Source organism: Salarias fasciatus, chromosome 1, assembly GCF_902148845.1.
Source record: "Salarias fasciatus chromosome 1, fSalaFa1.1, whole genome shotgun sequence".
NCBI classification, from domain to species: domain Eukaryota; kingdom Metazoa; phylum Chordata; class Actinopteri; order Blenniiformes; family Blenniidae; genus Salarias; species Salarias fasciatus.
In genome coordinates, this window is record NC_043745.1 from 8,508,147 (window position 1) to 8,534,057 (window position 25,911).

General features: G+C 41.5%; 2 protein-coding genes across 3 annotated transcripts; both read right to left on the reverse strand.

The window, feature by feature from the left end:
• Positions 1-15,777, reverse strand: pcsk6 (proprotein convertase subtilisin/kexin type 6). Its single transcript, XM_030088637.1, has 21 exons — positions 15,625-15,777; positions 14,823-14,927; positions 14,263-14,373; positions 14,044-14,187; positions 13,853-13,929; positions 13,516-13,604; positions 12,646-12,818; positions 12,360-12,572; positions 10,845-10,945; positions 9,969-10,072; positions 9,751-9,868; positions 8,626-8,814; positions 4,676-4,812; positions 4,456-4,599; positions 2,944-3,046; positions 2,212-2,408; positions 2,042-2,129; positions 1,859-1,962; positions 1,583-1,712; positions 1,101-1,213; positions 1-431 (listed from the first exon to the last, which is right to left on the reverse strand). Exons 1-21 carry the CDS (start codon positions 15,775-15,777, stop codon positions 334-336), a joined length of 2,691 nt encoding a protein of 896 aa, XP_029944497.1. The 3' UTR covers positions 1-333.
• Positions 15,778-19,246: 3,469 nt separating this feature from the next.
• rwdd3 (RWD domain containing 3) lies at positions 19,247-24,542 on the reverse strand. Of its 2 annotated transcripts, none has more exons than XM_030092089.1 (5): positions 24,358-24,542; positions 22,344-22,573; positions 21,946-22,170; positions 20,137-20,255; positions 19,247-20,014 (listed from the first exon to the last, which is right to left on the reverse strand). In XM_030092089.1, exons 1-5 carry the CDS (start codon positions 24,440-24,442, stop codon positions 19,900-19,902), a joined length of 774 nt encoding a protein of 257 aa, XP_029947949.1. In that variant the 5' UTR covers positions 24,443-24,542; the 3' UTR covers positions 19,247-19,899. The 2 variants fall into 2 exon arrangements, with proteins under 2 accessions (XP_029947949.1, XP_029947939.1); XM_030092079.1 differs by having other exon boundaries at positions 21,946-22,173.
• Positions 24,543-25,911: the final 1,369 nt, after the last annotated feature.

The following is a 25,911-nucleotide window of genomic DNA, read 5'->3' on the forward strand; positions in this document are numbered from 1 at the left end:
AATAATCTTTAAATACAAGAATAAAAATAGTGTTTGGTGACATTCAGCATCACACAACTTCTAAAAACAGTTTCAATGATGTGAACTGTGTTAATATACATTCAGCAAACACACTTAATACAGAAAATGATGTATGGAAATCACATTTGGCTTCTGCAAGTTGAATAAAAATAAAGAGAGAGCTTCATTCCAGTGAGACTCTCCAGCTGTTTAACAAACAACACAAATTATAGTCTTTCTGATAGAAATGACAGTGGCTCACTGAAGTTTGATCAGACTAGAGCCTTTTAGTCCTGGAGCTGCTTGAGAAGAAGGAAATGTGTGATCGGATCCTCATCCGTTCATCAGACAGGTGCGGCAGCAGAACTGGCGGTAAAACTTCCTCTCACACAGACGGTTGGACTTGACCGTCTCACAGAAAACCTCCTCGGCTGGAAAACGCAAAGGCAGCAGGGAGTCAGACTGACGGCGGTAAAACTCAACCTCCAGCTCATTCACTGCAGGAAAACACGACTTATTGTCACAGTTTTAACACTTCTAGTTCCAACAACAGGCCCCATGTGGTCCGGTTTTACAAGGAAAACATCTATTATGAGGCAAAGAAGCACATGTTTTTACTTTTATCAAACAATTTAATGCTGTGACAAAATGAAATAATATATACTTCTCCAACTAAAGTCATGTTTTCAGTGATTTCTGGAGATAAAGCTCACACAGGTTGTTGGTGTTCATGCTTTATTAGTTTGCTGTAAAATCAGTTGATGGTAAAAGGAGTCTGAGTCAGAATCACAAGCTCAGAATAGAGTCTGAACGCCAAAATAAGACAATTATCTGTTTTCCATGAATTAAGTGGATGAGACACAAACTGAACCCACTCACTATCATCCATGTGTTGATTGTGCAAATATCCTTACTCAGTTTTACTTTATATAAATGTCAGTCATGTCCATGGAGGAACACACACACACACGTACATATTTTATGTTTGTGCCGCAGCAATATCATTAATCTTTTAATAGCAGACACTTGTATCAAACTGTGACAGCGATGGCTTCAAGAGGTCAGGGGCATGAAGATGAATAAACGAGTTTCCCTCTTACCGTCGTTACAGGAAGCTTTCACTAAGCAGGTCTTTCTGATCAGACTGTAATCTGCTTTGCACTGAGTGCAGCTCGTTCCAGGGCCGCTGCAGTTCAGGCAGTTTTCTTCACATCTGGAGACACAGCAGAGACGTGAATCATTTCTTTGAAATAGAAGCCTTAATAGATTCTGAAATTTAAACAATCATAAAGTCAGATGAAGAGGAAGACAGAAAAAAGGTGTATGCAGTAAATTGCAAAGCATTCTGGGTAAATGTGGGGTTACGGTAGATTGTAGTGGAACAGCATGAACCTATTCCCCTATAACATTCTCATGTCCAGTATTGCAGTATGAATACTGTTATTTTCCACCTCTGGCTGCATTAACAGAATTATGACTGAATATGTTTTTAAATAAAAGTGCAGCTGCATCTGTTGATCCCAGGGTGTCTGTAGAGGGAAACACTGACGAAGCTCAGAGCTCAGAGTGACGCTGCAGCCACCTCTGGCAGATCCTGTGCGGCACTCCCTCTGCCTCTGCAGAGTAAAACCCGGGAGTGCACGCCTGCACACACTGCCACTCCTGCTGCAGGAAGCCCTCGGCGCACTGGATGCACTCCTCCCTGCCCGGCCCTGCGGAACACCAAACCGAATGTGAAGCTATTCCAGCTGACACCAGGTTCAATTGTTCAGCTTGTGAGAAATGTCTGCAGACTGTGCCGCCATGGAGCCTTCTGTCCTTACGAGAATAAATCAAACTGGATTAGAACTGGACTGACCTGTACAAGTCTTGCAGGACGAATGGCAGCGGCTGCAGGTCATGTCCTCCAGACGGACAAACGTCCCATCGGTGCATTCAGGCACACACGTCATCCCCGCCAGGCTGACGGGAAACAAACAGCTCTGCTGCAGTTAGAGTTTTAAAGTGGAATCTAACAGAAAGTCCCCCTGTCTTTACTCACCTGTAGCCTCCACGGCATGCGGTGCAGCGGTCTGCGAGCCTCAGACAGGTCCGGCAGCCGTCCTGACACTTCAGACACTGCCTCTGATCTGTCCAACGATAAACACGTTTAACGTGCGAGTACGGCAGCATGACGCAGGTTCAGCCACAACACATTCTGCGTCGACTCACCTTCATCAGCGAAGCATCCCGGAGGGCAGATGTCGGTGCAGCTGGAGTTGAGCGTGTTCAGGTAAAAGCCTCGTCGGCAGGAGAGACAGTCGCCGGCTGACGGCCCGGAGCATTTCTCACAGCCCTTATAGCAGCGTTTACACCGGCGAGATGCTGCGTCCTCGTAGTGTCCCGGCGGACAGTGGCTCACACAAGCTCTGCATGCACGCACGCACACACACACACACACACACGCACAGTCTTGTATTTCTATCCTTGTGGGGACCGTCCATTGACTCCCATTCATGTCTAGCCCCTAACCCTGACCCTTACCCTAACCCTAACCCACACCACAACAAAGCCTCACCCTAAAGAAATGTTTTTGCACTTTTACTTTTTTCAGTAACAACAACATGGTCAAGAAAACACTGTTTCTCCTACTTAGGACCGGAAAAAGGTCCCCACAAGGCACGTCGTTTCACGTTTTGCTATCCTTGTGGGGACATTTGGCCCCAACAAGGATAGAAATACGAGAACACACACACACACACACACACACACACACACACACACACACACACACAGGTGCAGTGTTACAGGTTCATCTGAACTCTATCGGGAAGTACTGATGCAGACATGCTGATAAAAAAAAATGCTACTGATCAGATTTTCTACTCTAAAGATACGGTAAAAATCTACAAATCAGAGTTACTTTCAGGCTTTTTTCCCTCGAGCAACATGAGGAGAGCTGACCTGCCGCTTCTCAGGCTGCCCAGGCTGAAGTGGACGCAGCTCAGGCAGTGTTCAGCGTCCGGTCCGTCACAGCCCCGCTCTCCACACTCACTGTGACACGGTCCTGAAACAACAACACATCATGGCCGTGAGAGCCTTCATCATCTCCTCCTCCTCCTCATTACAGTCATTATCATATTTATGTTACTGTTGTCACTGTCATTCATTATCAGCAATTAGCAACAGCAATGCTGTCATCCTTGTTACATCCTCATTGTTATTATAGCCATAGCCATAATCATCATCATCATCATCATCATCATCATCATCATCATCATCATCCAACCCTGTGGCTGTTAACTGTGACTGATCATATGTGGAAGATTATAAATTATGCTGGTTTTTCTTGAGTATCACCCCACGTCTCACTCTTGAAAACAACACAAAAACTAGTTTTAGGCTCGTCACTATTTTTTTCTGTTTATCTTGAATTTCTCTAGAGATTGTCTCACATTTATCTGAAGAATCTTCATGTCATCCTCTATTTTGATGGTTTTCTTTTCACGTCGGCCCACAGACTGAAAAACACTCCTGCAGCATCATTTCCACCACCGTCACTGACTATCATGGTTTTGTTTCTGTGGTTTAACGCTCCGCTTTTCTCTATTGTGTGGCCACCAGCACCTGAAAACCATTTATTATGAACATTTTTTCAGCCTTTTATTGCCTTGTTATCAGCCACAATGTGCAGCCAGAGGTCTGTGCTTTTAAACCATGAGTTGCAATAATGAAACCACCTTGACTCAATTCAAAGCCGACTGACTGTAGAAAGTACAAAGACCAGTTGGAAAGTAATGTGGAGGTTTTACCAGAAGTCTCGTACTCTTTGAAGAAATATGCGTAAGAATAATAGTAATCCTATAATAATACAGTCACATTTATTTGTAACATCTGTCGAGTAGACTTGTCGTTTGCTTCAGCCAACTCGTGAGGCAGCTGCTGACTTTCATGCAGGTCCAGACTCATATAACAGGTTTTATGTGGACTGTAAGGAATGCTGAGAAATATATTAAATAGAGTTTTTTCCCGAAGTTTTGATTGCACAGACATGAGGACACGATGTTCTTGACTCCCACTGTTGGCCACCAAATGATATTTGTTTCATCCCAGACTAAACGCAAACACATTCGTCACAGGCGAGTGTCGGCGCAGATCAGCAGAATCTCTCTCAGATTTAGATCTGTGGAGATTTTATTCTGCTGAAAGACGAGGGACAGGACAGACAGGCTGCCGTGGAAGGAGCACACATTTTGTTTATGTGGCTAAGCTTGTAGAGACGTTCTAAAACAAGACAAAGGTCCTATCAAGAGTACCAGGCGGTGACTTTCTGTGTGGGGTTTGCATGTTCTCCCTGACCCTGCGTTCATTTTATACAGACACTCCGGCTCACTCTGCGTTGGACTCCGGATCCACATCATCCAAGCCTGGATTAAATCAATATGGAAGGCGTTTCCGTTCATTATCATTGCTCACCAATGTACTCCTCCTCCTGGACTTCAGGCTCCTCCAGGATCTCCTCTGAGACCGGGACCTTCAGCATCCTTGAGCGAGAGAGCTGAGGGCTGTCGGGGGCCTGAGACGTGCCGTGAAGGACCAGAGTCCACTCTTTAAGGTTCCCTGAGCCAATAAAACAGGATATTGTAATTACTAGTTAAACCTGAGCCAGGATCAGTATGAGTTTCACTGGCCTCACCAAACACCTCTGGGTTGCGCAGCTTTGATGGTGAGTCGGTGATCTCCAGGGTCCATATGCCCTCTGACCTTTCACCCCAGAAATGCACTGACATGAACTCCCAGTTCATGAAGCCCTTGTTGGAATTGTCAAACAATCTGAGGAACAACAAGGAGTTAAACTGACAAGAGGAAAATGTAACTGTCACCTAATACAACAATACTCAGCAACACAGTGTGGCCGTCTGCCTGTAGCTTCACAGGCTGAGTGCAGAACGGAGCACACACACTTTATCCCAGAAAGGGAACATAAGCATGTGTTTGAATGTCAGTGCTCTCTTTAGATTTAAGTGGTTCATATTCATCATTGTTGCTGCTCTATTTATTCAGAGTATTTGTTAAAAGCAATAATATTTGTTCTCAGGGTTCTGAAATGCTGCAGCACCCCCTGTCTGATGGTAGAGGGAAATGGTAGATGGTATTCATTATTAAATTTAATATTCTCCACCAATACAAATCAAAAACTTCCTTTTAATTTGAGTTAAACGACCATAACTCAACACTTTCTGATTAAATGGAGAGTATAAATGCTGTTGGTCATGCCTGGTTACGTATCATAGTCTGCTATGTGTTCGTGGCCCACTTCATTCAGAATACACTGTTTGAATCTTACTCCTCAAGACTAAACAATAGATGTTAATAGCTGCTGTTCTGTCAGAGTTTATGTGCCAGTGCTTCACCCTGCTGATCAGTCCTTATCTGTGTTTCTCACACCATTAACCTTTGCACTGACAGATTCTGCATGAGACTGCAAATAAATGCAATATTCACAAAGTCTTTACTCTGGAAAAGCAGCAATTTTTACAAATATCACAACAAATCTTACACCAGATGAACCTCAGAGAAGCCCTGAGTTGAGATGTATCATTACATCTATGATTGATTTCAACAAAATAATTTTAGCAGCACAAGTGTGAATATCAGTGCAATTAACTAAATGATTTCATAAAATATTGCTCAGTCATGTTAAGTGAAGTTACATTACTACAAATAAAATACAGTGATGAGAATGAGGCTTCGGTATCGGAATATATGAATACAGCAGTAAACCAGACAAGGAGAACAAGCCTTTCTGATGAGAAAGAGCACTGATGGCCTTTGACCTCAGCTCCAGCCTGTCTGGCTTCACTTCAGGTCGTGGGAGAAAGCAGCGACACAGAGGCCATCGCACCGCTTTTATTTATTCTGGTCTGACCAGCACCACAAGTTGCACATGTTCAGATGGATTATGGGAAAAAAACCCAGCATTTTCTCCATAGTGCATCATAACTAAATAGTTTGTAATAATAAATCAAACAAATGATCACGTGGACAGATGTTCATATATGATTCAGACATTTATGCGACAGATCAGTGTGGCAACAAACTGATCTTAAACAGGCTCCACCAGTAAACAAAACAAACAAACAGACAAAAAGAAACAAACAATTTATCAAGAATATATTAGATAACAGCATAAAACCCCTAAAAGCAGCAAATCAACATGCGGCTCTGAACTGTTTGAATATCTTGAAATAGCTTAAAATCTTTTTCTTGACTTCAGTTGGATTCAATAAATGACTTTATTTGAGAAACCTAATGAAAGATATGAAATCCATTCTTGTCCTGTGCGTTAGACTAAAGATGGTGAAGACAAATGGTTTGTTTATTTATGAATGTTTTCACAAATTCACCTTCACGATAAGGTTTGAAACAACCCGACATCAGCAGCTCAGAAGCTGTGTAACAGCCAAAAATGGATCAACGACAAACAACAAAATGCTTTTGGCAATTCTGAGTGTGATAACACCAATATTATAACAACTTGTCATTATAGAGAATGTTGCAGAGTGTGACTATTCCATCCACTATATCTAACTTTTTAATATGCTAACTACACAAAACCTGCAAAAAGCTTTTGTTTCAAAGAAATGCAGCCTCGTTTGTGCATTATTACATTACTGGTTGCAGTTAATACATATAAAAATATTTTTTTAATGCAGGATCAATCAAAGACATGCATTTGGCATTACTTACTCAATGTTATTACAATAACAGATCAATATCTTTACACGTTATTGACACATTATTACATTATTGGTCATTGTTTTGTCAGCTACTCTTTCTAAAACAGAATAATCTCCAGTGAAAACATTAGAAGCAGCAGTTACTTTTATTGAAGAATTAAAGTTGATGTTTTCACTGTAAACTTTATCCTGTAACCCAGAATGACCCCTGGTGGGCAAATTTTGGCCTGCAGGTCTTATGTTTAACACACCTGCTTCTCCATTCATTGTGCTGCACGCTGATTCAAACATACTGAGTTTTTAGAGATGTATTTTTAAAGTTAAACATCGATGGTAGTTTTCTTTTTATAAAGAATCAATCCCTAAATATTAAACCAACATCAGGTTTTAATATTGATATATTGCTATATTGTTTTCAAACCTTAAACAACTACATTCCTTGCAATGCAGATAAATAATTAATAGGGATGCACAATATTGGATTTTTGCCGCTATCCGATATGCCGATATATCGAAACCCCTTTTGGCCGATACCGATACCGATAATCACAAGGTTTTTTTTTTTCACTGCAAAGAAAGCTAAGTCTCTCCTGTACTGGAATTTACATGTTACTCCTATTGTGACAGTCTTATTTGTTTAAGAAACACACATAAAACAAGACAAAAAACATTTGATTTTACCATAAATAAGAAATGTATTATTTTTTCAAACTCAGAAAAATAATTTCTTAGATCACATGAACTTTAAATGTACAATGCATATTTACACATAACCGAGTTGCATTTCACTATAGAGCTACTGTAACAACCTGGTGACAGACACAGAGCTCTGCAGTGCAAATAAATGAAGTGCTACATTTTATTTAAGGAGCTTTTTCGGATGGAAAACAATAATAATCCGAACTGAACAGCCGACTTGCAGGGTGCTTCCCTGAAATAATACTAACAAAGTGCTTTAACAAAAAACAAGCAGTGCAAAAATTTAAACTAGCTAGCTCAGACCTAAAATGCCAGTCCATTTCAGTATAGGGAATGAGGATAAAGAACAAAACCATTTCAATTAAAAACTTTTTTTTTTTTGCCGCACTATGGACATCACAGCACGCGCCCAATTACTACGTCACCTTATCGGCTGTGAATATCGGCAGAAATGTTCATATCTGCAGATACCAATAAACACAATAAACATCAGGCGATACCGATATTGTGCCGATAATATCGTGCATCCCTAATAATGAACTCTTCCCTTATAGAGAGCATCCTGCTCCTTCTCACTTGTGGAAGAAATGATTAGCAGCTGCAGCAGAGTCTGGAATGGTAACTACAATATATTCTTTAAAAATATAGTTTCCAGCCAGTGCTCAATCATCTCTGAAGGACCCAGACTCCTCGGAAATCCTTTAGAGAGACTAAAGTCTTTATCTAACTTTGTAAACACATGTAGCACCAATTCCTGGTACCTGAGGATTATCAAAGCTCACTTTTAAATCCTGCTGCAGATGTTTGCTTCACCTCAACCACGCACGTCTTTGTCAGCGTTGGTTCCAAATGTAATTTGTAATGCTGCAGAATGCAAATATTTGATCCAGCAGCTCTACGCAGACAAGCCAGAAAACCACAAAAAAATCTTTTCTCTGCCTTTTTTTGAAGTATTTAATGAAGAATGCCTGGTGTTACAGCGTCCAACTATTTCTCAACGTCAAGAGGATAAAAGAGTGATGAGAGAGAGCACAGCTGAGGGAAAAATTCTGATTTAAAAGCCTCTTTTGAATCGTCTGATCACACAAATTCAAAAACTGTGTAAATCAGGAATGAATAGAAATGTCTGAGTGGACGCCACCTTGGGCATTTCGCTGCTCTGGCCTCTTCTTCATCGCTGTGTTCCTGTGTGCGGCGCCGCTCTCACCTGGGGGCCAGCAGCTGCGATCTGGTTCCAGACGGGGAGACGAGGTGGATCTCCAGGTCTCCTCGCCGCGGGTGGACGAGCAGAACCTTCACCACCACGTGCTCCAGGTGGTCCACGTGCTGCTCGGGGTCTTGCGAGCATCCAGAGGTGAAAACGCTGCTGTTCAGGCTTTGACCAGGATGGATGTGTCTGAGAAAAACACGGCGATTATTAAAACACTTTCAAAGTACAGACTTCTGTCTTCACTGCTGAGGGATCAAGGAGTGTGTTCCAAGAAGAGATCTTCTGCTTCAACAACATTATCTACGATGCATGTAACCTGCCTTAAATGTCATTTATGTTTTTGTTCATTTTCCCTTTTTTCCAGGTAATCTATTTAGCTACATATGACAATTTCTAAGTTATATGGTCCCATAAGAATGGCTGTGGCAGAAGTTGAAGTTCTGCAGTAAAAGAGACACATTTCCCCCAATTTCCATAGCAGTATGAAAAGATGTGTATGTTATGCTGCCTTCTGTGTTTTGATATATCTTCTGTTTTATAAATGGTCAAACAGTAGATGGTGCTTCTGTGATAAATCCAGCAGTTGGCACTTTGAGATCTTTTTTGAAATGGAAAGTGCATTATAAATAAAATGTATTATTATTATTATAGCAGTTACAAAAGAACTGTTTGATGCTGTTTGAAACCTTGAAGGATTGATAATCTTAAAAAAATAAATAAGACAAGACTGTCTTCGTGGGTTCAACGGTTTTCTGAGTTCCTGATCACCAGATGTGTGCTGTGCTTTTTTTTTTATTAGTTTAACAGGCAAAATATCCACATGCAATTTCTAATTTTCTGAAGGGAACACATGAAATCTCCTGCACGCACTTAAACATAAAGTGGAAACATACATCCACGCACAAGAGTAAAAACCCTTCAACAGCATTACAACATGGTGGCAAGGTTCTAATCATTGTGGATCATTTCTTGTTCACTGAACTGGATCGACAGCGTGTCGTTATCTATTATTCTGTGTTTGGCCACACGTCCACACTGCATCCCGTGATGCAGAACAGGCTCCAGATCTGACTCTCAAAGCAGATCTGTGAGGTGGAAGGACTCACAGCTGTACGTTCTCACCTGGTCCGTCGCTCTGGCATCTGTGTGCAGGTGTGCTGAGGAGGAACGGTCCTCCACCTGGCAGCCTCCAGCACCATGGCCTCTGCATCCACCAGGCCGAAGCCGTACAGGTGGCTGACTGAGGAAGAGCGTGAAACAGAGGCAGACACAGAAGATCAGCTCGGAGCTTCAGGCATGCTCGTTCTTGGAGTGTTTAACAGAAGAGGGGAGCAGTGTGCCTCTGCGTCCGGCAGCGTTGGTCTTCCAGTCATCGTCCTTCAGGTGAGCTGGTCTGGACGTCCTCACCAGCAGGTGCTGCACATCCCTCCACGTCAGTAAGCGGCTGCAGCAAACACACACACTCTTTATCTTATCTGAACAAAGAGAGCTAGTTTAGTTTCTGCCTCGGTGAAAACTTCATTCCAGTTTTAGCCTCATCCAAAACTGGTAGAAAAAAAAAACTCCCTTTCACAATGATTAAATGAAGTTATAAATTAGGCCACACAAATCACATTTAGTGTGAAAAAACACAAGAAAACCTCAAGATGAATCATTGCCTGACTTTCTGATGAGTTTCTGATTTAAAGATATTTGAGAATATAATGTGTAAACTTTCAGTTTCTATGTGTTTAGTCCCTGAACCAGGGATAATGCCATGACTGAGGCGATGTCTAGAAAGCAGCACTGAAATGAAGGTTTTGTGCCCTTTAAGCATGTTTACAAAAGAATGATCGGCTGGAAATGGCATACTTCCCCCAAGCACAAAATGAAATTCAGAAAAGATTAGATCAGAAGACTGAGAATGTAAACGAATGAAGTTCACACATAGAAGTCGTGGTGAGCCAGGTGCGGAAAAGCGTCTGGCCATAGTACCAGCAGCGAATCTGCTAAAAGCTGAGCTGATTTGAACCGTTTCAAAATGCACTGAAGGAAAGCAGCCAATCACTTTACACACTGCACATCAATTTATTTGCATGAATTTTAGTTTTTCTTGTTGTTAATGGATGTTGCCTCCGTAGACAATCAAAAGCAACTGCTGTGTGCTATTTTCTGGCTTTTACTTGTTTTCTGTGTAATATAAAAGTATAGATGGTGCTGTGGAAGAGTGAACTGACTTGGCCTCCAGAGCGAGCGCGATGACGCCGGCCACCATGGGAGCAGAGACAGACGTGCCAGTGTGGGCGTCGGTGCAGCGCTGCGACGCATCGGTGGTAAACTGCCAGGACGCAAAGGATTCAGTGATTTAGAATGGGCTTTCCTCGATCAACATGCGTTTTATTATTTCAGTCAAGCAGAGATATAACATGGAAGCATGTTTTATATGATCCAGAGCAGACCTCAAAATCATACAGAGTGACCTCCTCGCCTGTCTGGGACGTAAACTGAAGGGTTGTTGGGTTAAAGTTTGTGTTGTGGCGAGTCACCACGATGCGGTCAAACAAGGTTCATGCACCCTGAGCGTGGCGTGTGGGCGTTGTACCGGGTCTGCTGGCAGACCTTGACCCAGAGAGTCTGTGGGTGTTTGTTATCAGCATCTCATTATCTAATCGTCTTCTACACCTGTTTATCCAGAGATAAGCACTGCTGCTGTACCCCAAGTCAATCAGTCATCATCCAAATCTGTCCTCTTAAAATACCACAAAACAGATTTAAAACAAAAACTGAATATTTAAATGCCACGCAGGAGACTCAGTACCTGTCAGCTCTGGATTAGAGCTGTCAGGTAAAACATCTGAATCTGGTAATCTAGTTACAAACATTCCTCTTGTGTTTCTCCTCCTGTCCATCTCCGGACGAACCACAGCCGCTGCTCATCTTTGGGCTTTTCCCACATTGAAACACACAATTTAGAACTACTTTTGAACACATCGTGCACTACTGGAGTAATTCTAAATCTATTTCCTCACTGAGGAGAGCAGGATGAGGCTTCAGAAGGAGATGCCTCCTCTTGGTTGACTTGGGAATGATTCGAGTTGGCAAAATTAACCTGGAGCAAGCTGTGGAAAACATGGCTGAACTTCTCTTATCTCCTTTTTCCCAAAATGCCCTTTTATGCATCATGCTGGACACAGAATGGATGGATGGTTGGATGGATATACGAGGCATTGTTTATTTTTTCTCTTGTTGTGGTATTTTCTTTAGATTCACATTTTCCCCATTGGTTTGCTCATTTATGATCAAATAACCTGACGGATGTTGGTTTGACTCTGTTTTTTATGAATTTACCAATAAAGTCCAGATGGACACAATCAGCCTGCAGGTTCTGCCCTTTCTTCTATCTTTAAAACTTAAATCACGAACAACAGATTGCAATACACTGCCCATTGTTTTCTGGATGAAATGAGAAAAGACAGCTGTGCGTGTGCGTGTGTGTGTGTGTCTGTGTGTGTGTGTGTATTATTTTGTGTCTGTTTTGTCGCGACAGCCTCACACAGTCCGATACCACTTGTGTTTCTGGATGCACCTCCTTGAACATAACCTGCTCAGTCTGTGTCTCATGTCTGTCTGCACTGTGTTTCCAGAATCACAGAAAAGGACATGAGATACAGCTTCTGGCCTCACATTTACATCACAAACCACAAACGCTCCAGAAAGTGTTTTTAAATGACTTGAAACCGGTGAGCACTCACAATCTTCCTCTCATTGAAGTCTCCGCTGCTGTAGGTTGTGGCCAGGATGGAGCTGCAGGCCTCCAGATACCAGGGCTTGTTTCCATTCTCCGTGGTGCTGGAGATGGAGATGGTGTAGATACTGGTGGTGTAGCCGTCACACGAGCAGTGATCCCCCTGACCACCTCCGTTACCTGAAGCCCACACAAAAATGGAGCCCAAGCCTCGGCGGCCCTGTGTGATCCAGACACACTGTGATGCGCTCGCGTGCCTCCACACAAGCAACTCACACCTTTATTTTTATGACCTTTGTGATGCCTTGCTCAAAAGCCTGCTTGGTCAGCGGCCCCGGGCCATCCACTGTCTTGCCGTCATCTCTGGGTCCCCAGCTGGCGCTGTAGATGTGGATGTAGTCGGGTCGGATTCCCAGAGACTTGGCCTCCACGATATCCGTCACGTCGCCGTCCAGCATCCGAATCCCTGCAGGCAACAGTCAGCAGGGTTCAAGATTATTTAGCTTATGATGCTGAGCATCAATAAATGAAAAAAAAAAAAAGCAATTAAAAAACTATGATTCCAGGCTTAAATCTGACTGAAACCCACTGGAGAAAATGAAACATGTTATGATCATGTTAAGAACATGAACACATCACAGTAGGAAAGCCACTTTTAGAAGCTAAAGGCAACAGGCATTCCTCTGATGATGTCTTCATTAAGGTATTGTGAATTTTGATGTGAGATCTGTTTCATATCAGATAAATATGGCAGATTTTGGATGATACAGCCCCTTAAAACTCCACCTGAATCGTGACCAAGAAACCCTGCTCACAGACACGATCAGCTGAAATGACTTTTATTTCATGGGGCAGTGGGATTCATTTTCTCCTCCTAATAGCCTCCCACTAGAAGTCTACCAAGCATGTCAGTGTCAGGAGAGCCGAATTACCGCAGAACCTGCTAATGAGATTAAAGCTCTATCTGGCAGCAAGACGGGGTTTTTTTTCTAGACGAGCTGAGGAAAGTGTGTCTGAGCTTCTTTGCTGATGAAATTTGAAAGTTACTCAAGCTTTAAAGGTAAGATATTCACATCTGTTCAACATTTTACCTCGTTTTGAGTATAAAATGAACATTTCTCACTTTTATCTGGCTCGATGCTGGAAAGAAGATAAAAACGTACCGCCGATGCGAGCGTTGTAGGCAACGCCAATGATGCAGTGAGAGTTGTTGGCCGCTGCTGCCACTTCACCTGCACACCGAGTCCCGTGTCTATCAGTCAAAGAGCAGACACAGAAATCACAACCTGATTCACAGTTGGAAAGTATTCAGTGTCTTCATCCAAGAGCTACAGCGCTGGAAAAATCAACCACATCAATGTGGAGAGAAATCAAACTTCTCTCATCTGTACCGACGGGAGTCAGAACAAGACACTGGACTTGCTGAAAAAGGAACAGAGGGCCGGATGCAGAGAGACGGAGGTGAGAAGGAAGAGCGAAGTAATTGAGGTTCTTTCTTACATGTTTTCACTGCGGGAGCCGTATCGAGGCGTGGGGTCGTGGTCGTTCCCGTTCACGTCGTAACTTGCCAGATAGTCCTACAGAAATTATGAAGTTTAGTAACTTGATAAACTGTGAGAGAACTAGTGAGAGAACGTCTTAAGTCAGGCATCCGAGTTTTGTGCCGTACTCAGATACTAAGATTCACATACGTAGTTCTGAAGCAGATCTGGATGGTTCCTCTCGATGCCGTCGTCCAGGATGGTGATCACCACGTTCCTGCCGGTGTATCCTCTCCGCCAGGCGGCCATGATGTTCATCTCGGAGCGACACTGGCTGCGTCTGTCGTTGCAGTGCTGGAAAAAAAAAGACAAAAGCACCTGGTATTTCTGTCCTGAGACGGCGATGCAACTTATCAGCACGATACTTACAATGTACCACATGCTGGCCCATTTAGGGTCGTTGAAGTGAAAGGGGCTGGGGTCGATCGGGGCCGACCTCTTCACTCTGGGTTTCACCACCTGCTGCTCGGCCCAGTCCACCTGAGGAGGAAACACAAAAACCTCTGACTGCCTAAACCCAACTTGTTGAAATAAATGTTTCATAATATATGTTGTGCTAAAATAAATGGCAGAGTGACAGTTTGTCCTTCCCTTAAAGGCTATAATCTGTTTTTGAATGTGATGGCGCCGTTACTTCTAACAAAAAAAGTTGCAGCATGGGGATTGAATCCTGGTCCACGTGTTCCAGGTGCTTAATGCAAACATGACCATAAGCATGCGTCCAGCTGGCAGAACTCCAGCACAATGTGAATAGTCCCACAGCATGATGTGCTCCAGTTCACACCTCCTTATTGTATAAAACCACAAAAATATGTGAAATATGTGAACCCTGGCCACCGCCGTGCTCCAGAGTATACGCAAGGATTGTAATGAACCAGACAGGAGGAACAAATCTCCGCTGAACACAGTTCCACGTGACAGATTCCCACCTTGGGGTCCATGTGGATGAAGCTGTGGGGGCCCCTCAGAGAGTACGGGGCCCGGCGGACCACTCTGCTGTGATGGAAGTGGTAATGATCCTTCAGACTTCCTATCTGAGCAAAACAAATCCAAAAAAGAGCATCACAGAGAATATTCAGCATTCAATCAATTTATTTATTTATTTATGTATTTATTACCAGAACCTCTGATTTAAAATGTTCTACATGTGTTCAGAGAGATTATGTCACTGGATAAATGTTTTGTTTTTTTTTTTTGTTAAAATTGCATCAAAATGTGAGGTGGATTGTCAACACATGCTCTCGCCTGGCACAAAGCCTGGTTTTCCTTCATATTCAAACCAAATGTGATTTTTCTCACACAGTTTACTTTCTTACACAGAGTATCATGTTTCAAAAACCAACATTTTGGCATCTTTTTACCAACTTATAAGGATCTAAACATTATGTGTCATCTTATCTTCATTCCATAGATGTTCTTTTCTCTTTACTGTTAAAATCTCATGAAGCTGGCTTATTATCAGCATTTCTGTTTTATATCCACTCATGATATGCCACTAGAGGGCCACTCAAGAATATATCAATACTTTAGAGATGTGAAAATCACCAATTTTATCAATAACAAGTACATATTTCCAATTTATTTGTTTTTTTAATCACTTTGATGCGAATTAAGACTTCCGCTTCATATAGTTTTACAGAAATAGTGAACAGTGTTAATATTATTAATAATGCTTGATATTGGGCTTCCTGAGCTGTTTTCCAGGCACAGAGGAACCAGAGCGGGTCTTACCTGTCCCAGGTTCCTGTATCCATATCTGGCCGCCACCGTGTCCGCCTGCCCCGGACCCCCCGGGATCCGCACCGCCCAGTGGTTGGTGAACTGATCCGGCGGCTGCAGCCCGCTGCCGGCGGCCAGAAGCAGCAGGAGCCCGAGGAGACGCATCCCGGCTCCGGGGCTTCAGAGGAGTCCGTGTCTCTGCGCTCCGGGATCCAGTCCGGTCCGGGAGACTTCCATCGGTCAAACACCCAGAGTTCAACACAGAGCCGGAGGACCAGCCGCTTATCAGAGGAAGAATGCAACGAGGATTCAAAGAATCGACTTTATTTGTTTTTCAATAACACAGAGACACAGCTCCGGGACCATTGGGAATAAATCCATAAGAGAGGAAAGAGGAGGAACCGCGGACCTGAAGAAACCCCTCCCTCCTCCATCAATGACTCTCTTCCATGAGATGCAGAAGAAACATGATTTTAAATAGAAATTAAGCCCGCCTAGATTCATCCTCCTTATGTCAAGTACTTTGGAGCGTTTTGTGTGATCTACCGTTTGCGCAAATTCTGGTGCGTTTGTGCATAAAGATCATCTCATTTATTTTTATCAAAAGAAATGAGCGCAATTTATTGATCTGGGATGTTTTGTGTAATTCAACATAGACTGTGTAAACGACGTCAACAGTCCTCAATATGTTTTTAGTGACATTCAACATTGATCCATTATTTGCGCAGCTGGTAAATCGGTCCATCATCGAAAAGAGTCAGATGCGTAAAAACAATGATACACCTGGCAACAACCTCATAAATACATCAGCTGTTGGAATATTAACAAAAACTCTGAATCAAAATACCTGAGCGTTTGTAAATGAACATGAGGCAAACAAGTTAATATAAATATGAATTTAATGGATTTATTCACATCAAGACAAATATGTTGAAGTAAGTGTTCGACCCATTAAAAAAAAGATGATTTAAGTTGAACTTTTTAGAAATACTCTCAAACTGTCTAAAAATAAAAACACTTTTAAAGCTAAACTTCAACTCTTTTTTTTTATTAGCTACATTTTCTCTAAACTGGGTCTCCAGCATGTGTGTGTGTCTTCAAGCCAGATCTCACTGATGATGGGAGTGTAAACGGTAAACTCCGGATACTTGACAGGTGGGCCTTATTTTTTTTTTAAATCACCAAACTGCTAACAGGCATTCATGCATAGATTCTATGAAAAGCGCTTTTTATTTTCATTCTGGAAGGGTTTTTACACACAAACATATTTTCTCTGTTCCCTCAAACAATTGGATTAATTCCATTGGATTTTCTTAACTTTGTTAACCATGAATTTTAGAGTTTGATTAGTTTCTAACCAGGTGTTGTCACCTCATCAGGCGTGACTTATTTGAAAAAAAAATCTAAAATATTCTGGATTGTCAACCTGCTCATGTTCAGCTCTGGTTTTGTATTCATCATAGGAAGAAGTGGAACTAATCTACCATGCATGAACACTGTTTTATTCCGTATCTTCTGTTCTGCTTGTTATTTGATTCCAGGTAGCATTCAAATCATCCTCATTAATTAGTGTAGTTTTTTTTTTGTCCCACTTCCTCTCCAGGAGTGTGACCAGCTCCTGCTTTATAACATGTGGCAGATGAGAAATGCCTGAGCTCCTTCAGTTTGAACAAAGACGTTAAAAAAGGAATGGATGTTGATGAGTGTTGAGCGGATGGATGCATTTCCAGAGGTGTCCAGCCTTCAGTCCAACACGGTGTGAATGTTTTCAGAGGAAAACTGCACTCCGGTGACTGACCAGAGGTTCAGACTCCTGACATGAGCCAGTGGCTGTGTGGTCGTGTCTCTTCCCGTCAGAGCCTGATCTGGACATCCCTGTAAGCCCGGAGAGGCCTGCCGTCCTCTGTGTGTTGATCTGTGCTAATGAAGGCTCTGTCTTCTCTCAGACATCTCTGAGGGCCACGGTTCAGTCTGCTGAGTTTATTTTTGTGCGTGTGGGAAAGTTGGAAGTTGGCGTTCCTGCTTTCCGCAGACAGAGTGTTGAAATATTGATCAGACATGAATCATCCCATAACAGAAGAGGATCTGACCTCCTCAGGTAGAGAAAGAAGATTCATCAGGTGGAGGGATTTAGTTCTTGTTCACACGTGGCTGCATGATGCTGAAAAACATATCTGAAGGATCTCAATAAATTTAATCTATTGAACAACAGTGAAATGTAAGAATCTGTCCGATCTTGCATTTGCTTGTTGAGTGATGAGTTCATACATATTTCGTTCTGTTAACAAATTACAAACAATATAAGCTGGAAAAATTAAAACCCATGTCTAATTGACACGTGCCAAGTTATTCAAGAAATTATTAGCAAATGAGGTTACAACATTTCTAAAATTATTTATAGAGCTTTGCTATTTCCTGGGTGAGTAACAACATTTCACAAACGTGCCACTTGAATTTTGAACCTGCTTAAAAGAACATTCACACAGTGGTCACTGATCTATCAATCATCGGACATTTCGCCTTCATTTAACATCACAGGTTACTTTGATACCTTTGCATTTCAAATCTGATATCTGGGCTGTGTACCTGTACGTATGAACAATCTCAAACATTCACTACTGTATGTTTTTTATTTGGCTTTATATTTAATTCTGTGGTTAAATGCTGGGATTAGTATTTTAAACCTGGACAGAGCAATGCTCTCAATTTCCAGTCTCTGTACAGCTGGCGTATTTTAATTAGAATAAAGCCATCAAATCCAGCCCTGAACAGAAGAGTTTCCACAAAGTGGAAAGTTCAGGAAATGAGAATCAAGCTTTCAATGTGTGAGTCTGGTTTTCACCGAGGTTATAGTCAACACCTACACCTTCACTTTTAATAACTAGTGACAGACTGTTGACTTAGACTGTATGTATAAGAAGAATTCTCAATAACTGTCGCAGGAAAAACATCAGCAAATCTCAAGGGAATATCTTGTTAATAATGTTACACAACATGAATGTCAACTTCTGGTAAATGTTGCAGGAAGTTCAACTGACATTCTTACAGCATCGCTGCAAATATAGCAAGAAAGCTGTTTATTGTTATGTCGTGTCTCGCTGTAAAGTGAGTCAGTGCCATGAGGGCCTTGCAGTGTTGAGTTCAGGAAACCTCAGACATCACACACTGTGCTGAACATCCAACAGCTGGTTGGATTTGGTGTAAATTTACAAAAAATAATCTGGCAGAGTAATATTATTTCCTATGACGATTTGCTATCAAGAGGACGTCTGTCTGTGTTTCTGTGTGTATTTTTAAATTTGTGCCTCCATCTTCGGTCACTTATAAACATGGCTATATGCTCAGTGTGTGGATATTTCCATGTCTACAGGTGTAGATGGACATATTGTGAATATATAAAACTGTGTGGATGAATGTTAGCTGAACTGTTACTAATACCGTTCAAAAATCCCAGAGCAAATTCACTGTATGCTGAGCTTACCTGAAAAAACATGACTCAGATTTTGATATGCTGCGCTCAAATCAACCACAAGGTGGAGCAAAAGTCAAGATTTTCATTTTTTAAATCTTCAGTAAACAAAACAATCCTGTGACTAAAACCACCAGACAAATGAGAATCACAACATTTATTATCATTGTTTAAACAAACAACAATATAATCTTAGCTGGTGTCGCTGCGAGATGAATACAAATATATTCAGAATAAAGTAGATAGTGCATACCAGGAATACCACAGAAACAAGTCTGAGAGTTGATCAGCAAGGCTGCTTCAAACGTTTTATTCGTCCTTTGTTTAAGGCTTGCTCCTCCATTTCCCTCAGGCAGCAGCAGCAGATGTCTTCACACAACATTTACTTTGCTCCCACAGCTGTTGAACACTTACTTATGCAGGCTTTTCCTTTTTATTATCATGTTATGTTGAAACTGTCAGTATGAAACTGTAATCTAATACACATTTGAATAAGAAGTGGTCTGTAGCACCTTACAACAGGAGCGTTCTGGTTTTTAATACATCAGTACGTTGGATATTTCTATGGATCTTCAGTGTTTCTTTCATAACTTATAATCTCTGAAGGTTAAAACCAAATTCAGATGAGTCGCCATTAACTTGTTTAAGAGAAAAAATGGTATCAGAATGCATTAGAGCGGTATCAGAAAATGAGGAAGCCATTCAGACGTGTATTGACGTGTATTTTCTGTGCATCAGACCCTTTGTATTGATGAGCTGATTCCTCCACACAGGTGCCGTTGTGTTAACAATAGGAGGAACTGTGGAGCGCTCTCTCTTCAGTCTTTCAGTGAAGGAAAAATGCGCTGGTAAAGATCCGTCATGTGGAAATGTTCGAAAGCTGCAGACAGTTCTGTGACAGACTCATAGTTTTTCACTATAAAACCCTGAATGCTGAACAGAGACAGAGAGAGGGAGGGAGGGAGGGAGGGAGGGAGGGAGGGGCGTGAGAGCTGCTTTAACTCCACTGTGTGATCAGATCGGTCTGTCCTCGGTCACGTCTGTGTGATCCATACCTGTGATGACCGGGGGAAGATGAAGGCGTCTCGATGAGGACCTTCATCATCCTCTCCTTGCATTTCTTCCCCGAAGAATCCACGTCCACCTTCACCGTCTTCAGCCGGTGACAAAACTCCTGGAGGCAGACGATCAGAGTGAGGCTTTGAGTCGGGGCATATCCAGTGACAGGGAGCGCAGTTTCCCTCCAGTACGGCACATCGCTCACTCAATCAGTTATTATTTAGAATGGATATTGCAACAACCGGCAATTTAATAATTTTGCCCATCAATAGTGCAATAAGGTCTTATATGAGTGAAATACCATGAATAAATTCCTTTCAAAAATGTTATAACTGTCACCAATAATGTAGTAATACATAAATAAAAGTGTTTTTTTGGAATTAAAGGCCTGTTTGGCATATTTTGTACCATTTGCTTCATCAAAAATGAAGAACTGTACGTGGTGGATGGGATGATTGTTATATTCATTCATTAAGGCTACTATACAGCACTGTCAATTATAGCAGTAAAACATTATTCACATTATTTCCGTACATTATTGGCTTTATTACATTCAAGATGGCCAAAATGATAACAGTAGCCATTGTTATATTAGTGATCGGGACACATTTTTTAAAATGTTAAATGTAATTCAGAGTGCTTCGTGGTAAAATGACAAAAACACTAAAGGAATAAAAAAATCAACTTCATCAGCAAACCAGTCAATAAACATAAAAACCAAATAAAAGAATCCATCCAGAGTGATGTTCACACATTTTTTGTACTTTCAAACGAAAAAAAAAAGTCAACAACTTATGTTCAGGTCAATGTGTGGCCCGCGGCCCCTGGTATAACTACATAAAGTTTTCAAAATTCAATCTTGTAAATTAGTTGCATGCAAAATAACATACAGAGGAATAAAAATATGCAGATATTTCTATCATAAAGTGATCAGAGCTGTTTATAAGGACTGGATATAATATATCCCTTAATGTTCTTTATCTGATTGATGAGCATTTCAACAGTTTATTGCTTTGTTTGGATTCTGTGAAGTTGAGCCACCAACGACCTTCAACTGTACTGTGAGCAGGAGTGAGAGGCAGAATTCTAAACTTACATTCCAGAGTTGTTTTGGATCAGACAGTGGATTCAAGGGTTGTGTAAGTCTCAAACAATTTTATATTTATCAGACCTCAGACTGATGGTTGTTGGCCATTAACTGACTGGCTGGTGAAATAAAAGTTCTACATTTTGTGTTTCAATATTTGTATAATCACTAAACTAGATATTGATTTTTGTCAGTCATAGTGAAAACCAGACATTTCCTGCTTTTATCTCGACTTAAACAGTATTGTGTGAACTCATCATTATCTTATTAAGATAAACAAATCAACAAGAGGAATAATGATAACTAGTCAAGGTATTATTCTAAAAAAAAACAATCAAAGAAATCAGGACATAAAGAGCACAATAACAAAACTGACAGGAAAATATACTAAGAACCAATTCAAATATTCCGCTGAAACATGTCGAAAAAGTACAAAACCATTAAGATGTAAAGTCATGTTGTGGTTTCTAAACTAATGAAATAACTTTTTAATAAACGCCAAAATCAAATATTCAAGATGCAAAAACTCTCAAAAATGAATTAGCAGGAATTGGTTTTGTCTGGGTTGTTTACAGACCAGACTGGGTCTGGTCTTCTACTTGGCTTTGGCTGAGTCTTGCTATACACGATGTGAAATGCGTCCTGCCTCTCTCAGCCTGTAAGTCAATGATCAGCACCTCTACCTTGTCCTGGTTTGGTGGATCTGAGCAGCAGTTACCTTGACGCTGTGCCTGGCCCCCTGCAGGATCACCAGTATCCTCTGTCCCAGTAACAACGCCCCGGCCAGCTGCAGCTGCTGACTCCAGCGCTCCAGCAGTCCGACGTAACGATTCCGAGCTCGCATGTGGTCCAGCAGCAGCACCGCTGTCCACTCATCGTCCTGTTCTCTCGGCTTCATCGCCTCCACTGCTCCTCTGCAGCCCTCCGTCAGCTCCACACACTCCTGCTGTGAGCAACACACACTGAGACCTTTAGCTGAGATAGTTTCAGAAAACAATGAATCACTTTGAACCAAATTTCAAATACTCTGTAATGTACTAAATGTGATTTTACAATGACAACAAAACAGAGATGTTTCTGACATAAAATGCCAGTCAGGGGACGATGGAGCCTCACCTGGAAGAACTCCACCAGCTGGTGAACCATCGGCTCTGGAGGCAGCTCTGAGGCTCGCTCCTGCAGCCTCTGCCTGACGCTCTGACACTGAGTCCGGGACAGAGCGGTGGAAGACACGGATATGTCGGGGGGGCACGACGGGTAGCCTGGGTGCAGATGGAAGAGCAGACCCACCAGGCCGTCCTCTCCTCCGCCGGTGCAGTTGATCTGGACGATGAGGCCATCCTGACCTACGAGGAAGGTGAGCATGTCACAGAGACAGACGGAGTCAACCTTTTTAATAAGAAGGTTTTAAACTGAAAGGAGTCATTTAACACGGCAATACAAACACAGGGTTTATTTCAGCAATGGTGCAGGGGAATGTAAATATAAGAGGAACTGACAAACATGTACAGAATATCAACGAGGTTTGCTATGGAAAGTGAAATAACCGGATTGTACAGAGCTGAGGTTAAAGAAAGCTGCTGATCAGGTTACATGTAAAATGGGAGAAACTGTGAAGTATGCGTAAATAAAATAACATGAGGGTGAGCTCTACTGCATCTCCAGCACAGGATCCTGGAGGAGTGGCAGTCTGTCAGCAGGCTGAGTGGTGCACTGCAGTCTGGCCCTGACCACAGCTGATCTGACGGTGACTGAAATGGAAGTCAGATGAGGATGGGTTCCATGAAAGCTGTGTAGGAGGAAACCATTATTGTCTCAAGCAGGATCAGCATTTTTTTTTCCAGCTGCCGAAGGAAGTTATTCATTATGAGTAACAATTGTTTTGTGTTGTGAAATGTGACAGCAGTGTCAGAAACAGCAGAGCGATGTAGCAGTATCCCAGAGCACAGATTACTATCGCTGAGGGGGTCACTCTGATATGAGACCACTTCTAAACTATTACACTGGATTCATCTGACATCCAACCAGTTGAGAGGTCAGTCACAAAAGTAAAATAAATAAATAAATAAATAAATAAATAAATAAATAAATAAGCATGAGTTTTTTTTGCCTTGATCAACATTTCTCCATCTTTTTAGCATAGAGGGGAATTTACTAACACAGAGAATAGCCAACAATGGCTAATCATTTATATGAGCCTGTTCACACTGAATTGTCTATGAAAGACACGAACAGCTTGAACAGCATGATCAAAGTTTGCTCCACAATCACTGGGGCTCACCAGAGGAACTTGGATACAATCTGGGAGGAACAAGTGGCTGAAAGAGCAGAAAGAGTCGTCAGCAAACCAGATCATGTCTTGTCAAAAGACTTCTGTCTTCTGCCTTCAGACAGACGCTGCAATGTGCCCTAAGGAAAAACAAACCACTACTGCACACAAAGTCCTTCATTCCCTCTGCTATCAGGCCTTATTGTTACATAAAGAAAAAAACCTAGAAATAAGTTATTTCACAGGGATCACAACAGCGACAGTCTGAGAGGGCTCTGTGATTCAGTGCACTCAATCCACCTGATGGCACACGGAGGAAGGTAATGAATGAAGTCAAACAGAAATAAAGTAATGTTGTGAAACTCGGAGGAAGGTCATGTTGCTTTGTGCCCTCAAAGGTCATGATTGCAACTTTTCTGTACCAGAGCTCAAATTCATTAAATCCCACAGTTATTCGTAATGTCAGACTGTTTTGAATGAGAACCAAAGAAACGTGGATCGCGAGGAAATAAAGTACAACATGCCAAAAATACTGCCGCTTCGGGATGTAGATCAGAGGATTATACGTGTGGAGGATGCTATGTCCTCTAGATTAATCAACTTAAAATCAACAGATCTTATCATGGGTATTTCCTTGATTTAATCTTTATCGGGACTGTTTGTGAAGATATGTTGAATAAACGATCAACCACGTCATACATCAGTGCTCAGAACTGCTGTCAACAATTCTGCAATAAATTAACATCGTCAGTTCAGACTGAAACTGAAATGAAGGACTTGAAGTCATTCAGCGGAGTCCGTGGTTTTTGTGGCTGAATGGATTCTGTGATCCTCTCTGCCAGATGATTGTTGTTGACTCACCAGCCTCCTGCAGGACAAACTCTCCCTCTCCGCAGTAAATAGACGATAAAACAGAAACTTCATCTAAAGCAGCTTCGGACATCATGTTTGAGGAAACATCGCCCAGGTGGAAAGTTTATGTCACACAAAGAGCAACAGGATTATCGCCTAACACCTACAACTTTCACACATCTCTGTTTACATGTGTGTCCGCTCTTCTGTACCTTCCGGGTAGCTGCACATGCACAGATGCTTAGTTCCGCATCTGAACGGCTATTCACATTTCCCTTCTTCTTCTTCTTCTTTTCTTTGAAAGGCAGCATTTATTTTATTGATGTTCATAAATGTGCATTCTGAAGTTCTGCCAATAAAAAGGGGACTGCTTAAGTAATAATTAAGTAATAATAACTATTTTAATTCAATTCAATACAGCTTTATATATAAATTTAACTGTGTATCAATTGAACTATAGGTGAGTTTAACAGCTTCCAATTTATTTATTTTTCTTTCTGATGTTTTAGAGATATCATGGTTTTGAAAAGCTCAAAAGTGTAAAATTAAAATTCTAAAACTTTTTTGAAACGGAATATTTAATATTCACTTGCACACATATAGAACTGAAGCTATGAGTAAACAATGTGAAGTTTGGAAATAGGCCGCAAAGCTTAAAGATCTTAGTAGTGCACTGAATGCTATTTATGGATGTCAATCAGCCAAGAATGTCAGTATCTGTTTAATATTATAATCGTATTTCTCTTGCATTATCATATATTAAATGTTCATTAATTGATGACATGAAATAATTTAGGGTATGAATTATTCCATCTATCCATCCATCTTCTATTCCAGTTTGTCCTGCAGGGTCGCAGGGCGCTTCAGTCGATCCCAGCTAACAATGGGCAAGAGCAGGATTCAGCATGTCAGGAGTCCATCACAGGACAAACACAGAGACACAGTCAACAACACACACTCACATTCATGCCAAGGGGCACATTAGTGTCACCAGTAAACCTCACATGCTTCAGGGTTGTTAGAGGGAACCAGAGTACCTGGAGGAAACCCATACATGCACAGGGAGAACATGCAAACTCTGCTCTTACATATTTGAGATTAAATTTGATATTTATATGGAATTGTTGAGTGTCCTGATTGACTTCCGTTATCACAATAGTCATTGGCTGTTAGTGTTTCACTTGTTTTTTTTTTTTTATAGGCGGTACTGACAAAAATGCATTGTGTTCGTTTCATACAGAGCTGCAGTGCACAGAGCATTTCACTCCAGTGAAAATGAAACAGGCAGTCCATAATCCTGCTGTAATCATCATTAGCAGTCAGGACTGAACCACATTCAAAAGTTTTAAGCATGAATGCGTAATCTGTGCATTGTACAAATACATTTTTTTAAAATTTTAGATCTCTCTGTTATTAAAAAGTATTGATTTTGTTTGTACATTGGTGAAACGTAAGACAACAGGCAGAATATGAACATTTTTGGATTTTGTACTTTACCCAAATTGCTTTTCAAAACACATACTGTATGTGTGTGTGAAAAAAACATTTAAAAAAAATTATGTG

Excerpts from the sequence above, each read along its gene's own strand:
- pcsk6 (XM_030088637.1), bottom strand. The coding sequence starts at position 15,777 with ATGCGTCTCCTCGGGCTCCTGCTGCTTCTGGCCGCCGGCAGCGGGCTG. Across the intron at positions 13,930-14,043 it reads CAGATCTGCTTCAGAACTAC|GACTATCTGGCAAGTTACGA; the intron begins GTATGTGAATCT and ends TAATTTCTGTAG. Across the intron at positions 12,819-13,515 it reads CTACAACGCTCGCATCGGCG|GGATTCGGATGCTGGACGGC; the intron begins GTACGTTTTTAT and ends TGTTGCCTGCAG.
- rwdd3 (XM_030092079.1), bottom strand. The coding sequence starts at position 24,442 with ATGATGTCCGAAGCTGCTTTAGATGAAGTTTCTGTTTTATCGTCTATT. Across the intron at positions 22,174-22,343 it reads AGCTGGTGGAGTTCTTCCAG|CAGGAGTGTGTGGAGCTGAC; the intron begins GTGAGGCTCCAT and ends TGTTGCTCACAG. Across the intron at positions 20,015-20,136 it reads TCTTCCCCCGGTCATCACAG|CATTCAGGGTTTTATAGTGA; the intron begins GTATGGATCACA and ends GTCTCTGTTCAG.